The 16796-nt window shown below is 41.9% G+C and overlaps 1 protein-coding gene across 1 annotated transcript in view; it reads right to left on the reverse strand.

The window, feature by feature from the left end:
- The window catches only part of ANKRD33B (ankyrin repeat domain 33B), a 50961-nt gene extending 34190 nt beyond the window's left edge, over positions 1–16771 (reverse strand). The window contains exon 1 of the mRNA XM_042048776.1: positions 16144–16771. Coding sequence (XP_041904710.1) covers positions 16144–16749 — 606 coding nt within the window. The 5' untranslated portion in view covers positions 16750–16771. The remainder of the gene's footprint in view (positions 1–16143) is intronic.
- Positions 16772–16796: the final 25 nt, after the last annotated feature.

The raw sequence follows: 16796 nt of genomic DNA on the forward strand, positions 1-16796 counted from the left end.
AAAATTGTAGTCATGTTAGACAGTATCGCCATTGTAGGGCCCCCCTACAGTCTCCCTTTCCTAATCCCACCTTTCCCCTTTATCCTATATCCTATTACCCCCAGTGTATTCCCAATCCGTTTTTTCACCCATGGTTTCCCTCACAAAACCATGCCTTTGCCAATTGTTTCCCCAAAAATCCCTTTCTAATGCCAATTGGGGGATGAAAAGGGGGAGAGAAGAAATTAAACCCTCTCCTGCCTCAGTTTCCCCACAAAGCATGCCCAGAGAGTCCTGTCTCCCTTCTGTCAGCCTTAAGATGTTCTGGAGAATCTGTTTAGACATATAAAGACTCAGGAGGGTGGCTTGTTTTGTTTTAAAACTGTTCTTGTTATGTTTCTCCAGTTGTTTTCAATATTAAGTTTTACATCTCTTTTGTTAAAAATAAATGGCTGAAATGTTGGGGCCCTCCTCCTGCCATGTAGTCCTGGGAGAGGGGCCCTGGGGGGGAGACACGGGGTTTCCCTGCCCCTGGTCAGCCTCGTTCCCCATTGGTTGTTCTGTGTTCCCCTGCGCGGGCAAAGGACCCTCGGGTCCCGTGATTGAGCAGCTCCTCGGCAGAGCCCCGGCCATGCGGCTGGAGAAATAAACATCTCTGAAACATCTATCAAAAATTGGTCCACAGATATTTCTTTCTACAGGCCTCCTGGTTTGATATACGTGTGTTACAGTATCCCCACTGTAACAAGAAGCAGATCCACTGAGAGTTACACCTTCTGTTCTGCATTTTTTACATTCCTCTAATATTCATTTTATCATCCAGTGCTAAATGTCTCATTTCCTAGGTCTGACTCCCACCTCATTCTTTGGCCAAAGAAATGTACAAATTATACTTTCAGTTCTGAAAAGGTAAGAGGTGATATTCTAACTGTGTAGACTTCAAAGCCTCTGAGGCCTTTATTCCACAGAGAACATTCCACTTGCTACAGAAGCCTACCAGACTCCGCCCTGCTCTACCAAAAGAGAGCGAAAACCCCTTCCATGCCTCAGTTAGGAGATAGAGGTCAGCTGAAACTGCATCAGCTGCGCAAAGGCAATGACTCATACAGGAGCAGTAAACTGAAGGATGTGTACCTTAATGACTACAAAGACTCTTTTACAGGTTATGATCTTTTTTATTTTTGATTCAGGAGTGTCATGTCTCCCATCCACCCTCAAAAAAGTGTGTTCTAACCTATCCTACTCAGCTGGATATTAGAAAGCACGGGGAGGAAATACCAAGGTCTTGCCTCTACTGGAAGACTAACAACTTATAATTTCCTTCTCTTTTAATTCATGTACAAGGGAAACAACTTGTACACCCAGATATGAAAATTTTTGATTTAACAACATTTTATTTTCTGTATATCTTCATTCATATTACATTTTTATGGCATGAATAACCTCATTAATATGTGCCTTTCTGCATCATATATCTCCGGCCTAAATATTTGCTTAAGAAGAAAAACCTCATGTTAACTTAGACTTAAGATCTTTTCAGAGAATATATAATCAATTTTCCAAGTAATTCCTGGTTTCCCCTATCACTACTGCTAAAATTTTCATCACTCTTTAAAAATGCCTTGATCATGAGATTGGCTGTGAAGTTGTCAGTTTCCGCTGGCTTTTACTTTTAGTTCAATAGGAATTAAAGTCACTTAGGTTTGTGTAGAAAAGCTGCAGCATAGTAAAAGCTACAGGAAGGTTTGTTAAAATCTTCCTTTATTCACATCAATGAGAAAAGCAAATCTTTACAGAAAAGAAAAGAAATGGAATCCAAAAAATAAGAATAAATATGGACACATTCCAATTAACAGTTCGTCTTCCTCACAATTTCAGAAGATACTGTTTGGGTTTTGTTCTCTCTTCTTTGAGGCGTGGAAGCTGACATGCTTAGAGGGTTTACAATTACTAACCAAATGCTGCAATTTCTCATCTCAGATTTTCTGAGAACTCTATAGCTTTATTAGCTAAAGAAACCACAGAGTAGCAGTGAAAGAATGGTAAAACTTACTTTTTTCTCCCTCAGTATTCAGGCACCTAGACACAATAGCAGAACATTTTTGTATATTTTTCTCAGTGTTTGGAGTTATTTTTCTATTTCTCTGACACAAAATGAGAGAATGATATTGAGTAATATGGAAATCTTTTTAGAAGCAGATCTGACATTTTCATTTCTACCTAAAAATTATGGGCAGGCTGTTTCCTGCTACCTTCAGAGTCTGACTCCTTCAATCTATCTTTGGAAAGAAACAAATAATATCACATATCCAAAATGAAGGTTCGTTGCAATTAACTGATTCTAACTAACATTGTTATCAAAACTCTACAGCCAAAAATTACCTTCTTCCCCGTAACATTTGTAAACCTCACACTGGATTTTTGAATTAACAGTAGAATTTCTGTAAATAACATGGTTATAGCTTTGTAGCAATAATCCTAAAAGCTCAGCCCATACAGGTAAACTTCAAAATCATGTATTTTGGAATTATATTATTGATTGCAGTTCCACCAATAATTCCAGATGCACTCCCTGAGGATCTTAAAATCTGAAAGGAAACAGCAGGAGACAGCTCTGGGAAGAGAAGCAAATTTGTGAAAGAAATGCTGATAATATTTGAATGTTTTTGTTAGGGTTTACATGCCATGAACAATGCTCACTTGCCCTTTCCCCTGTGACTGATAAGCTGCCAAATTGTACAGGCTTTGCTCTAATTCTTAGTTCCTTTATGATACACGCTAACAATTTAGTAATAAATCACAACTGATGCAGCCACTGTACTAGAAATAGAAATTACATGAGAAAGAGGAAAATACAGTATTTTTAGGCAAGTACTCGAAATCTAAACAGGGTAACTAAGAACTATTTTAAAAACCTCATCCCCAGAGGAGAGTAAATGGAAAGTAAATGGCAGGGAGTAAACAGAAAAGAAGGGCCAATACACACATTAAACTCACAACTGCAATTACAGTTACTATTTTATATTACAGAAAAAAAAGTACTGATTTTTTTTTCCTAAAATTCTCAAAACAATATATTTATCATTATAAATTCTCAAAACATTAATTTGGATATATTTGACCTAAATTTTCAAGCTCACTAGATTGATAGATGAATGAGAGTGGGCTAGCTTACAAAGGATATTCATGACAAGATTGTGAACTCTGCCCTTCTTCACACGTAACTTGTCCAAAAAGTAAAGTCAGTGTAGAGTGATAGAGGCTGAAGTCTTCAAACAGAATGTCTGTGTTTCTCTCTAAGCAGTCCAGCTTGAAGCCAGCAGCCCTCAGCTCACTCTGCTGGGCAGATGTGCTTCAGTAACACATGCACAACAGCTAAATGAAGTGGACTTCGCACCTAACTAGTTAGTATCTGTGAATGTGATGCACCTTGTGAGCAGGTAAGGCAGGCTGTGACCCCCTGCTCCAGCAGACACAGCAGCTGGGACCTGAGCTGGAAGCAGCAGGGCAGGACTGTCCCAGCGGGGTCAGTGCCTGTGCCTGGGCACCCTGCTCCTGCACTGCCATGGCCTGCACTGGAGTCACTCTTTCTTTCCACTGACACTAAAGGAACCCCTGTATTTTTTAAAATCTTTCCTCTCTGTGATATCTTCACCCAGATCACACGTATTTATGCCATTTAGTCGGCAGTGTTGATCTATTTCGCCCCATGGTTACTGTGTACCTGCTGCAGGAGGGTAGCTCCTTCTAATCTAGCATCAGGTATTGAAGACCCAGAGAGAGATCACAGCACTTTTTGCTGACACCTGATAGCTGGGGGATTTCACAGTTTTAACAAGAGCAGAAAAGAAAGTGCTAGACATGAGATATGAGAAGCACTGGGGAATCTTACTTGAAACCTTCAGGTTATGTTTTTTCCCCTCATTTGACTTCAGACCCTTAGAGGATGGTAAGTACATTTGTGATCTGTGAACATCGCCACAGATATATACCTGAATACCTCAGCTCTGCCTGCACCCATCTGTGCATGGAGCCTCTGCTCATAAATCAGCCGTGCTGACTGTAATAAGCATAAACTAGGTCAAGCTAAAAATGCCCACAGAAAGAAAAAAATGGCAATAGCAAGTAAAAAACATTTCATAATCTCTTGTCTTAGAAGAAAATAATTTGGGTGATTAAATTTAAGAGAAAGGCTGACATTTATTCACCATCTCTTTTTTTGTTCTGGGCTGCTGATATTAGAATCTTAGAATCAATAAGGCTGGAAAAGACCTCCAAGATCATCAAATCCAGCCTTCAATGGAATGCCACCATGTTCACTAAGCCACATTGTGAAGTGCCACATCTACTCATTATTCAACATTTCCGGGCATGTTGACTACACCACTTCCCTGAACAACCTGTTCCAATACTTAATCACAAAATTAGACAGAAACACACAGAATAATCTGAGTTAGAAGGGACCCATCAGGATCATCAAGTCCAGCTCCTGGCCCTGCACAGGACACCCCAAGAATCACACCCTGTGTCTGAGAGAATTGTCCAAACACTTCTTTAACTCTGTCAGGCTGATGCTGTGACCACTGCCCTGGGGACCCTGTTCCAGCGACCAATCATTCTCTGGGTGAAAAACCCTTTTCTAATATCCAGCCTAAACCTCTCATAACTCAGCTTCAGGCCATCCTCTGGGTCCTTTCACTGGTGACCACAGAGCAGAGATCAGTGTCTGCTCCTCCTCTTCCCCTCATGAGGAAGTTGTGACTGCAATGAGGTCTCTCCTCAGTCTTCTCTTCTCCAGGCTGAGCAAACCAAGTGACTTCTGCAGCTCCTCATACAGATTCCCTTTTTAACTACTGTTTCAGTGAAGACATTTTTTAGTACCCAAACTGAGGACATTTCCTCTTGTCCTATCACTCATTATCTGGGAGAAAGAGGATGACCCCCACCTTACCACAACCTCCTTTCAAGTGCTTTAGAAACTTACTGCTTCTAAAATGTCTAACTTGAGTATTAAATATTTCAGAGTTTGCTTCATGTATCACTAACAGGATGATTGGGAGGTCATGTATTGTGGGAAAGGATTATGACATCTGATTATATTTTTAAAACTCAAATGCAACTTTTTCAAAGTCTTTGGGCAATTATTTTTATTGCCACAGTTGTAATTTGGTGAGGCAGCTCTTGCCTGTCACGTTCAATTAATTTGCTTTGCAAGGAGTTTTCCACATATATGTGAAGGATCCTATACACTTCATGGGAAATTTTATGGAGATAAGAATTGTAAACGCACTGAGACATCTGACTTCAAGTAAGGTACTAAAAAGATTAACATGTATCTAGTACTTAGCTGAAGTTCCTTTTCCACAGGCAGTTCTGCTCATGGATATCTTCACACTTGGGGTGTCCTTGTTGCATCCTCACAAAAGCAAGAATTTTCTGGACTGCAAAATGCCTGCAGCCCATACAGCACGAGTGCAGTAAAACAAAAGAAAGCACAGCCATAGGTAGGCGGCACGGAAGGTTCGGTCCCACCCCACATAAATGACAGCAGGACTCAGCACAGCTTGGTCTCTGTCCCACTGACTGGTGCTGGCAGGAGGTTAATGGGAGATCCCAGAACCACCTGAGTCACTGCTTGCGTGTGTAGGACAATCTCTGCCTGGGAGTTTGCACCTGTCCCTGGGATACAAGAGGCTTTCACCCCAATTCCCAGAGACCTTGAAATTAAGTGTTTTCCTTCCCTGTCACCTACGAATGGTTTCACTCCCCCCTCAAACCCCTGGCCAGGCTGTTCCCCCAGGAACACTGTGTGTTTTATTCCAGGTTGGCAGCTCTGCATGGGGAGCTCTGCTGAAGCAGTGTGGCAGAGCAGTGTCTCTGATATGGGTTGTGCTGCCCAGTTTTCTCTGCAGACAAGACTCACCTAACACAGAGGTGTGCCTGCAAAGTGCCTGCAGTACAGCAGGGCAAGTAACCTCATGCTTCCCAGACATAGATTTCCTCTGGCTGGCATTGTTCCAGGCTTCTAGGCACTTACTGTGTAGTACAGCTGGTCTCAATGTAACCAGAAAACTCCTCTACTATATTTATATTTTTTACTAACTCAGAAGGGCTCTGTAAAACACTTCGATTTCATTAGTATTTGTGGTATTTCATTAATATTTGCGGTATTTCATTTAATTTCATTTCATTTTCATTCATATGTGTTATCCTACACTCTTTGTCTAACAAACTATTGCTACTTCATTCTTTTTATAGAAAATCTGTAGAAAGCTCTGTAGAAAGGAAAATATTTTAAATGAACTCTTTTGTAGGGCTGAGCTTTGACTCTGCCTTCTCTTGGATCCTTTATCAAACTCATATGATACTTGCAGATACACACAAGTACCATACCACTTTTCAAAGAAAGTCTTCCCTTTCCTTTCATCCACACTTAAAGACACTTTTATGAATACATGGATACCCTTCCTATGTTTCCCAATCAAATGCTAAACAGGTGAGCTGAGCCTTCTTACTATTAGCTACAAATAGCAAGATATCTAGGTTTTGTAAAGAAAAAAATGAAGCCAAATACCACCTGAAAGGCTCCTTTTATGAACAGATTGAATATGTTCCATTATCTGCCACTTTTGAACTTCAGAAAACTAATGGCAATGGATTCTGCATAAGCCTCCCCCCTGTAGGAATAGAAAAACTTCAGAACTTCTCCACAAGCCCAGTTCTGAGCTCTGGTGGCTGCTGGCAGCGTCTCTTGTCGCCAGCAGTTGGTCTGTCTACACACAAGCTGTCCCAAAGGTGAGGCCTCATGTACTAAGAGGCAAAAACCAAAAAAAAAATACCCCGGCCCTCATCTGTGAGTCGGTATTACAGGATCAGGCTTAGAGCGTTACACATCCGAAACGTGAAGCAACAAAAGCCCAACCATGAGTCATTCCCACTTTGCATCATCTTGCTTTCAAATTGCTCCCTGTGGAATTTAACAGACATAATAGAAAATAATAGAATTGAGAAATGGGAACTATTTCCACTTAGTGGGTTTTTCCCACAGTGGATACAATCTGAATTGCTAATTCATTGCCAGATGTGCAACCACAGACTCTGTGACAACAATCCCCTTCCTACAGTACTTGATTATTTCTTATTGTGACTCACTGAGTATGCTACAGGATTATATTTAGCCCAGGTTGGAGGGTTTCCATTATTGTATTTAATTAAAAAACACTTAGAAATGGGTAAATTCAAACCTATGTGGCATAACATTTTAAATAATTTAAAATGGTAAGCTTCTGAGAGAAACTTCATCTATGAAAATATTAAAGGTGAACTCCTGTCTCAGATAAGGTCTTTGGGAATTCTTCATTGCTTTCACATTCTCCAGAGATTTTCTTTTCTATTTTAAAAAATCTACCGGCAGTTTTTAGTAAATCTACCACTAGTTTTTAGTCCAACTCTACCTCAGTCACAAAAGATAAACCTAATGCCCCAGTGTAATGACAGATGATACAGAAAGAACATGCAGGAAAATTGTTAGCAGGCAATATAGTACTTATGCCAATTGCTAAACACCCCACCAAACCTACCCCAAACAGAATAACTTGTCTAAACAAAGTACAAGAACTGGAAAAGTTATGGAAATTAATGACCAAAATTCCAATTTGGGAAAAACTGGAGCATCTTATGATCTCCGTTATCCTATCTTATCATATCTGAAATAAGCATACAGCATGTGCAAATAGGTATTTTACCAATTTTATTACCAGCATAGTTAATGATTTCCAAAACCATAACGCAACAAATGCTAGTTTGGGCATTTGAATTCAAAAGCCTAAAAACTGTGAACGGATTAGGAGAACAGCTTGGGATTCAGGGAAAATCCAGGCCAAGCACTGGCTCTGTGGCCACCTTTGGTCCACACCAGAGAGGTTAACCCTGCATAGGGTGGACGTGAGCTGAGCTGCACATGTGCTCTCGTGCCAGAGATGGTTTTCTTTGGCAATGTACACACACCCCCCCATGCTCATCTAGCAGGATTTTCCATAAGTAAAAGGCTGCTTACACCTTCCAAGTCTATCTTTATTTCAAAATTAACAGTGAATTTTAGTTGGTGATTATGTATTGCTTCTCTTTAGAGGAAGAAAAATGTATTTTAATGAAATGTAATTTTAAATAAACTTGATGTACATTCAGCTCATCTGGTGGGAAGCAACCAACACCTGTAAAGTCATACAAGAGTTGCTACTCCATCTCCTCTGCGAAGATGAAGTACTACCAACATATAGAAGTATTACAGTAAAACACCTGATTTTTGTTGGTGTCTGTCACGCAGTAATATTTTCCAAAATGTATAATGGAGCTTTGTGGTTTTTATCTTTCTGTCTATTTCTTCTTGAGTAGTAGAACAGATTTTGAACATAACAGCACCTGCTGAAATGTCTGGATATATCCAAATACGTGTTTTGATTACTTGTACTCTTTGTTCAACATTTTTTATTTTCAACTTATTGCCATGGTTTATATTCCCAAGCACATATACAAGACTGTGTGACTAAAATTAAGATGATAGCTAGAGGTTTCTATGCTACATGCAAAACTGAACATTAATGCCTTTTTCAAAACCCTTTCTGAAATGTCCCCGGAAACCCAGCAAAAAGTCAGACTGAGGGAAAGACAATTGAGTCTCGCACCTCTGAAAAGGGAACTCCCTGATGAGGGGCTGACATTCCTGTCCCTGCCTTTCCATCTGTCAACCCTGACTCGGGAGCCGCCAAGAGCCACAGCCCAGATCACTGCTTCCAGCACCAGCAGGACCAAAGGACATGAGAGTCAAGCCCTTGATGATGCTGAAAGGTGTGGCACTGGAGACCTGCTGTCCATCACAGCTGGCACCCGAACTCACCGCTCCTGTGGTACCTCTCAGCAGGCAGCTTTGAACCTGCTGCCCGAGACTGGAACACTTCTACAGTTCTTCTTTCTTCATCAGAGCCCTTGCCTTGAGAACTAAAGCCTTGGTAAGGCAAGCTACCACTGTTGCCTTACTGGCACCTAGCTTGGAGCTGAAGAATTTGGGAATATGGGGGCTTTTAGAACCACTCCCTTTCCCAGCATACTTGAAGTCCAGTGCCTCCTATATGCTACTGAAGCTCAACAGGACCCATTTTTTCAGTAATCAGATGCTTTGTAGCAGTGTTGTCTGTTTCAACTTCCTAAGACTCTTCAGTAAACACTGAGAAATCTCAGGAAGCTTTACAAAAGGAAATTAGTGCCAGTATTCTGTCTTGAGTAATTCCTCCATGAGAATATCAATTTGAATTTCCTAATGGGATGAAGGCATTTGCATTGTCACAATGTGCACTGTGAAATAAAACTCAAATATTCTCCTAGGAAAAGGCAGTAAGGTATCCCAAAATCCCATGTGTTATGGACATGTTATATTAAAAACACATTCTATATCCGTCATAATTACTGATGAAAGTTGTCCCAGACAATCAGTCTTGTTAGGCTATAATTAGATTTAAAATGCAGGTATAATTTGTAACATCTGGAGTCAGCCTGTACTCAGCTGGGTAACCAGGGTCATCCCTGCATCTCTGAGGAGTCCTGCAAGTCCACATACTTGACTTAAGACACTAACGTGAAACATTGCTTAAAGTAGAACTGAAAATTGATGTGACCTTTACTTCTGGGCTACTGTAGGAACTCAGAGTGCCAAGAATATTTCTCTGCCTGTTTTGAAGGGTTTTTACCCCCCTGAACTACGCTGTTTTAACCTCCAACCTTGGAAAAAACTGCCTACTATCAGACAAGAACTGGAAAATACAGTGGTGTGAATTAGGTGATAGACTACTATGTAAGATTGTCTCAGGGTGCAAAATTTAGAGGTTTTAGGCTTCTCTTTGTAGTAAATAGATAAGAGCAAAAGACATCAAAATGGATGATTGTTGTTGTTCTCCAAACCTTCTTCTTCTTCCTTTACTACTCCATAATCTGCAGTAAAAGTAATTTGGGATGATTGGACAAAAAATTCCGCAGTTCCTGGCTGTGTTACTGAATAATTGGTAGGAAAGTGAAAATAATATACGTTTTTAGTAACCATTGGTTAAATTATCTTTAAAAGGCTGTGTAAATCTTGATAAACACACAATTCTCTCCTTCTTTCGCTGCTCTATGTTATGCCTGGGTCACGCCAGTGACTCTGTTTCTTTGATAAGACTTAATAAACAACAGTCTGGCAGCAGTGAAACTCCAGGAAAGTCTTTGTTTGTTTTCATGAACTCCTTGCAAGGACTTTTAAAACTCCCTCTCCCATCAGGACACATTTGATTTACGGCACGGTTCAGTGTCAGGCGACAGTCAGACTAAAAACACCCCTCCTGTTCCATGTACTTGGCATTGAGCAATTTGTCAAAATTCTTCAAGGAAACTGTTCTTCCTCTGGTTTCTCTAAAAGTTGTACCGCTTGAAACTAGACTAAACTTGCACAACTTTCTCATGTGGTCTTCAAATCTGTATTTGAAGTATGAGTTACATCTATTAGCTATTGCTACTTTTGACACTAAGTACAAATTATATCTTTTTATAATATAAATGTATAATTATATCTAAGTACAAATTATCTGTCAGCTCCATGGAGGACGCAGTCTGGTCAGACCATGCATTTCCAGCAGTAAGCTAAAGACCTGCATTCCCAATCTTTATGTCTACACACCCTCATGGTCTTTATTAATTGTTCTCTTTAATCGACAGAAATTATGTTCCGTGCACATACTTTTTCTTCAGTAAAGTTATTTTAAAGGATATCTTCTTGTGCCAGGTTTACAAAGGCATTACTCACCTAATACTTCAGATGAACACAGACAAGAGCAGGCAGACAGCTAACCTGCCCACGCTCTGCTGATAATGCCTCTGAGTGCCTACCTGCATCAGTCTGGTTCATGCTCTGGTTAGCTCACCAAATTCCCTCTTAGCCAGCTCACTTCATATTTTCCATGCTCTATCTACTCCTTTCTAAAGGCTTACCTTGAGCTGTAATTGCTGTATTTGAAGAATTCCCCCTTCTTTTTTTTTTTGACATCTACAATTCTTTACCCTACTCACTTCCCTTTTAAGCACAAACATGTATTTCCAGGGATATTTTTTACTGCATTTGAGTATTTCTGTATTTTTTAAAGGATTTAAATTAGATTACTTTTGTTGTTAGAGTCTTTTTAAAAGTACTTTCACCCAAAAAAAATTCCCTTTTATGGTTTAGTGTCATGATGTTAAGTTTCAATACAATTGTTTCCATGAGAATGTGTTGTATAAGATAATATGAAGGAACTGAAGCTGTTTATGAAAATAATAATTTAAAAAAATATTCTGAGCACTGTAGTAGATGATGTTCTTCAAATCCTTTTTCTGACATGGGATGAATTAAGCTACATGCCATGAAAACTGAAAAGCAATATGGGACAGGGAGAACTTCATCCCTTACCAGAAAATGCTGGACTCCTGATTTTTTTGTTTTTGCAAGTTAACATCCTGAAGATTAAAAAAAAAATAATAAAACAAGTTAATGGAGTGTTACACAAGCTCTGGCACTTTTTGCAATACATTACTTTCTAGAAAAGCATTATCCAACACAAAGTTCCCTCACCCAGAAAGTGGGAATTGAACCACTGGCTCCCTGTCCTTCACAACCTGCAATTTCAGAAGCCCAGCCCTTTGGCAAAGACAAATTCAGGTGTCAGCTCCATGGAGGATTCACTGTGCATTGCTCTGTGAAAAACTCTGAAGGGTAATGCTCCCTGAACTGGGCGAGTGGCCTGAGGAAGTTTCATTGTGGCTGTACAGAGCCAGAGGAGCAGCCAGCAGCACAGAGCAAGAACAACATGACAGGTCTGATGGATACCACCATGGATCCAGTAAGGAAACCAGGTGAGTGATGCCATTCCAAAACACCCACTCACAGTGTGCAGCACACAAGCAAGCCTAGGCTGCTTTCAGAGAAACACTCCCACAGTTACATCCATAGCTGTCCATGGAACTGGCCAAAACACTCATTGAACAATGACACAAAAAAGAAAAACTGAAAAAGACTACAACAGAATATTCTTGCTAATATGGGCTATGCCACCTGTAAGATCAACACAAAACCTTACTGCGGATCAGCTGCAGTGGTTATTTTCAATCTGGCAAAGGGAATGTTCTTTGCCTTCTTTTCTCTCTCTCCCATCTCTTAATGCCTTCTCTATTGTCATGGCAAATTTCTAAATTTGCTTGCATTATACAGTTAGGTAACACCAGATTTTGAAACTCTGTCTTTCTGAGTATATATATAATCCTGATCACCAGGCAAAATTTGATATTAAGTGATGTTAAGATAATGAGATAAAAATATCTAAAATTCTAGAAATTTGGCTAGTGAGGAAGGAGAACCAGTCCCCAAGCAAGAAGGTGAAAAGTTAGCACCATTAGTCAAATGATACTATGGTCTCAGTCAGGTCAGAAAATTTCACCAGAGCCATGATTTTATTTTCCTGTGTCTATTTTCAAATCCCTCTTTACTGTTAGGGTAAATACACAAACATTACAGAATGAGAGGTCACCCTGCACTGTGTATGATTAGTATATTATATGCTGTCATAGTTATTTTCCAAACATTTCAGTATTAACTTGGGCAAGGAGAGGAAATCAGCAGTACCAATCCAGTCTTTCAGGATTCCATGTGTAGAGAGCAGTGCAAAAGAAGAGGAGGGGATCAGCCCTTTGGGGATCCTCTGCAGTCAATGATATATAAACTGTTGTTGTCTTGACAGTAATGAAAACAAGACAGGGAAGGTACAGATCTTCAGGCTACATGTGGTGACTAATAAATCAGATGTTGTGGAGTCTGATTTACTGCAGGAAGGTGAATTTAATGAAAACTTGTGCCTGGCAGGAGGTTCTGCAGCTCATGAACAGACTATGGGGAAAATATGCTTCTGGAAAAATGACACAAAGAGCCACAATCCAGGCTTGGCAAATTGACTCAAAAGAGACAATTGATGTATTTTGGCACAAAGGGTGGAGGAAAATAAGTAAGGGTACCTCTGGATCCTAGCATTTTCAGGAGAATTGCTTCTACATCTTAAATTTATACATGTACACTTTAAGGACAAAGTAAAAGTAACTAAAAACAAAGCAGGCTCTTTGTGCCCAACTTAGGGCATTTGGAAGTTTCTTCACGTTACAGTTTGTGAGCTGAGTTTATTTTCTTTCAGAATCAAAATATTGTCTTACGACAATAACTTGTTTCTTCTTTTGTCTGTTTTGAAGAAAACCTGATTTAGAAATTGTGAAAATGAAACCATACTGTACATCCATACCTGAGGTTATCAGATCAGGAGGGTGAAAATAGTTAATATCCTCAGTTGGACAGCCCTCCCTTCACCACCCCACTTCTCAGAAAGCAAGTTATTCTTCATTCTCTCTCCTGCCTCATGGAAAAGAAACTAAAACTTAGAAGAAATACAAGTTCATCTTATTTGTTCACAATGTGGAAAAAAAATAAAAGAAAAAAAGTTTAAAAAAGAGAGGTAAAAAAAGAAAATGAAAAAATAAGAAAAAATCGTAGAGCTTTCCAATAAACGCATTCAAGGCAGCATTGTAGACAAACATGATCCTTGAAAAAAAAGATGCCAAATGCCAGCAGTAGCTTTAGTTTCAGCAACTACAAAACTTCATTAGCACACCAGGTATGGGTAACCTGTCCTGTTACTTTGTGGCAGCAAAATGGTTTTGTTCATTGATAATGTCCAAAGATGTTGTATTCAAATTGAAGAGCTACAAAAAACTCCACAGAAAGGGCAATAAAAGACCTGAGCGAAACTTTCGTTTTGTTAGGTAAAGTTCTCACAAAGGTGGTTTTCTTTGGAAAAAAAATGAGGATTTGCCTGGATATCCCTGAGCAGGAGTAACACCTGAAGTTTCAGGTTCCTAGTCAAAAGATTTCTCGCAATCCATTCACATCCGTCTGGAAAAGACAGACTGTCCTGCTCTGTACTGCTGTGATTGGGGCACTTCTGTGAGGGAGGCAGAGGGAGAGAGAACTCATGTCTACCACATTATTCCTGTAGCTTCACAAGTTGCTGAATTCCAGAATCTTTTACTTTGTTTTCATAAAAAATGAAGAAAACAGAATTTTATGCCAATGTTTAATTTCAGGTCAAATGGAATATTTGCCTAAGTAGATTTTTGGTTTGTTTTGTTGTTTTTTGAGTTTTTTACAGTATGAATAAAGAAAATAAACTTTTTTTTCAGATCCAAACTAAAATTTTGTCTCCTTTCTCTGAAGATGAAGAGATAAAGAGCAACTTGCTTTTTGGGAAGGGGGATGGTGAAGGGAGGGCTGTCCAAACAGGCGAATTTGCTGCTTTCCCAACCCTGATCTGATCGCCTTTGCCAAAAGAGCAGCTGCGGGATGAGGGCTGATGCTTGTGCTGAGTTTTGTCATACCTGTTGTCTGAGGTCTGCAGGACCCCAGCCCTGAGAGGGAGGGTTCCTGTGGCTCTTCACAGCCAGCTGCTTGCCCTCTGTTGGGCAGGAAGGCCACCTTTTCAGAAGGGACAGCTCTGGGGCACTTGGCCCTTTATGCCACATGTATGGAGGGGCCAAACCTCCTGCATTGTCACACACCTGAAATATGCTGAATCAATGGACCTTAGCAGAGGCTGGAGCCCAACCCCAACACAATGTCAGGGCTGGGGTTGGGCTCCAGCCCAGGCACAGCACTGATATATGGGAAAGGTGTATCTGCAGGATCTTCAAAATATCCCATAATGTACAATTGGATCTCACATGTTACCAGCTAAAGCATAACCACGCCATATCCTGGCCTGGGCAGAAGAATTTATGTAAACTATGTCTGTCTTATGTTGCTCATTCCCACCCTCACGCCACTGGTTGCTTCTCCCTTAGATGTGTTAATACGACATTTTGTCTTTTAAAAATTTGCAGTACATCAGATCACTAAAAATCTGTATTAAAACCAATCCTTTGGAGCAGAAGTAAAGATAGTTGTAGGAAAAGCCCTGTATGTACATGTATCTAAGACACAAGAAAAGCCCCTCTCCAGACAGAACCAAATGCAAATTATGGCATTCTTTTCAATGCAAAGACCACTTATGTTGCCAGAATGTGCAAGTTACTTGTCCAATTAAAACAACACAGGTTTACTTTCAAAACACTGCTCTCACAGAATAGTCACAGAACTGTTTTTGCAGACTGTTTATGCGGAAAAACTTCTTCAGTTTAAAACAAACTGTAGTAATATTGGTAATCTTCAATACTGCTGTTCAAATGTCCCAGTTACATATTAATCTGGAAATCTTTCCCCAGTTTTCACCTTCTGATTTAGTGAAGTACACTTCTGTCCCTGCAATTAACTAAGTAACAGGCAAAAACTGAATCACAAACCTTGTACTGACACAAACCCCAAAACCCGATTGTCAGCAACAAAATAAATACAAGGAGAACTCTGATTCTGATTTCAGCACAGGAATACCCTGAGCCGTGCTAGGCAGTCTAGGAACGAGGAACAAGCTTACATTTTGGGAGCAGCTAAAGCAGAAAGAAAAAATAAAAATAATTAAAAAACCCCACAAACTACCAAACACAGCAACAATCCCAAAACAAACAAACAAACAAAAACCACACACATCAACCCTCCCCCCCCAACAAAAACTTTTGTTAGTGGTTCAGATTTTCAAGGTGAACATCATAAAGTACTGCAGGGCATGAACAGCCCAGAAAAGAGGAAGGTTTTTTGATGCTGAACACAACCATTACCAATGATGCCACTCTCGGTTCCCAATAAACTGTGGGAAAACAAAACTCAATTCAAAACTGCTCGCGGGAAAACTGGAATCTCATCTCAACCTCTGTCTCATCCCATAAACCGGACCCTTCCTTAGCCAAAGGTGGAAAGTCAGGGCTGGCAAGGCGAAGCGTCACGCCCTTCTCTGCTCCTCGCTGCCTGGGGTCCCGTCCCCACTGGGCTGCAGAGCAGCCCCCCAGGAAAGGAGAGGGGTGTCACCCAGGAGCCGCACGGCTGCTGCCCCGGCTCCGCTCGGCGGTGAGGCGGCCGGGGAGCCGCTCTGCCCCGGGCGGGATGCCCGGGCTGCCGGGGGCGCGGCGCGGGATGCTCACCCTGCGGTTGCGGTCGGCCTCCCGCACCTCCTCCTCCTGGGGGCCTTGGCGGATGAGCGCCTTCAGCACGATGCTGTTATTAGTGCAGCAGGCTCGGAAGAGGCTGAGCGCCTCGGGGCTGTCGCGGTCGTCCCCCTCCAGGGACCACAGGTCCTCGTCGTCGTCCTCCAGCCCCCCAGGAGGGTAGAAGGAGTCGTCTGAGGCGATGCTGCAGGTGTCGGGCAGCTCGGAGAAGTCCTCGTACTCCTGGCAATCCTCCTCCTCCTCGTCCTCTTCCTCCTCTTCGTCCGGCTCCTCGGCGGCAGCCTCCGCCGCCCCCTGCTCGGGGCTGCTCTCCGCCTCGGCGCCGGGCATCTCCTTGGCGGCGGCGGGCGCGGGGCAGACCCGCTCCCCGGGCAGCTGCTCGCCGTGCCCCGACAGCAGCACCATGCCGGCCGCGGGGCCGGGGCGCGGGAGCTGCGCTGGGCCCCGCGGGGCGCTCAGGGCGCCCGGCAGCCGCGGCTCTGCCTCGCCGGGCTCGGGTGCCGCTGCCCCGCTCACGCAAGCGTCAGCCCCGTCCCGCTGGTCGCCCCGCGGCACCCCGGCGGCCCCCCCGGGCCGGGGCATGCCGCCGCCTGCGGGGGAGGGTCCGCGGGGGCCGGTCACCGCCGCCG

This window comes from Corvus kubaryi, unplaced genomic scaffold, assembly GCF_017639235.1.
Source record: "Corvus kubaryi isolate FWS band 111438036 unplaced genomic scaffold, C.kubaryi_AGA036_p1.0 68, whole genome shotgun sequence".
Taxonomy (NCBI): domain Eukaryota; kingdom Metazoa; phylum Chordata; class Aves; order Passeriformes; family Corvidae; genus Corvus; species Corvus kubaryi.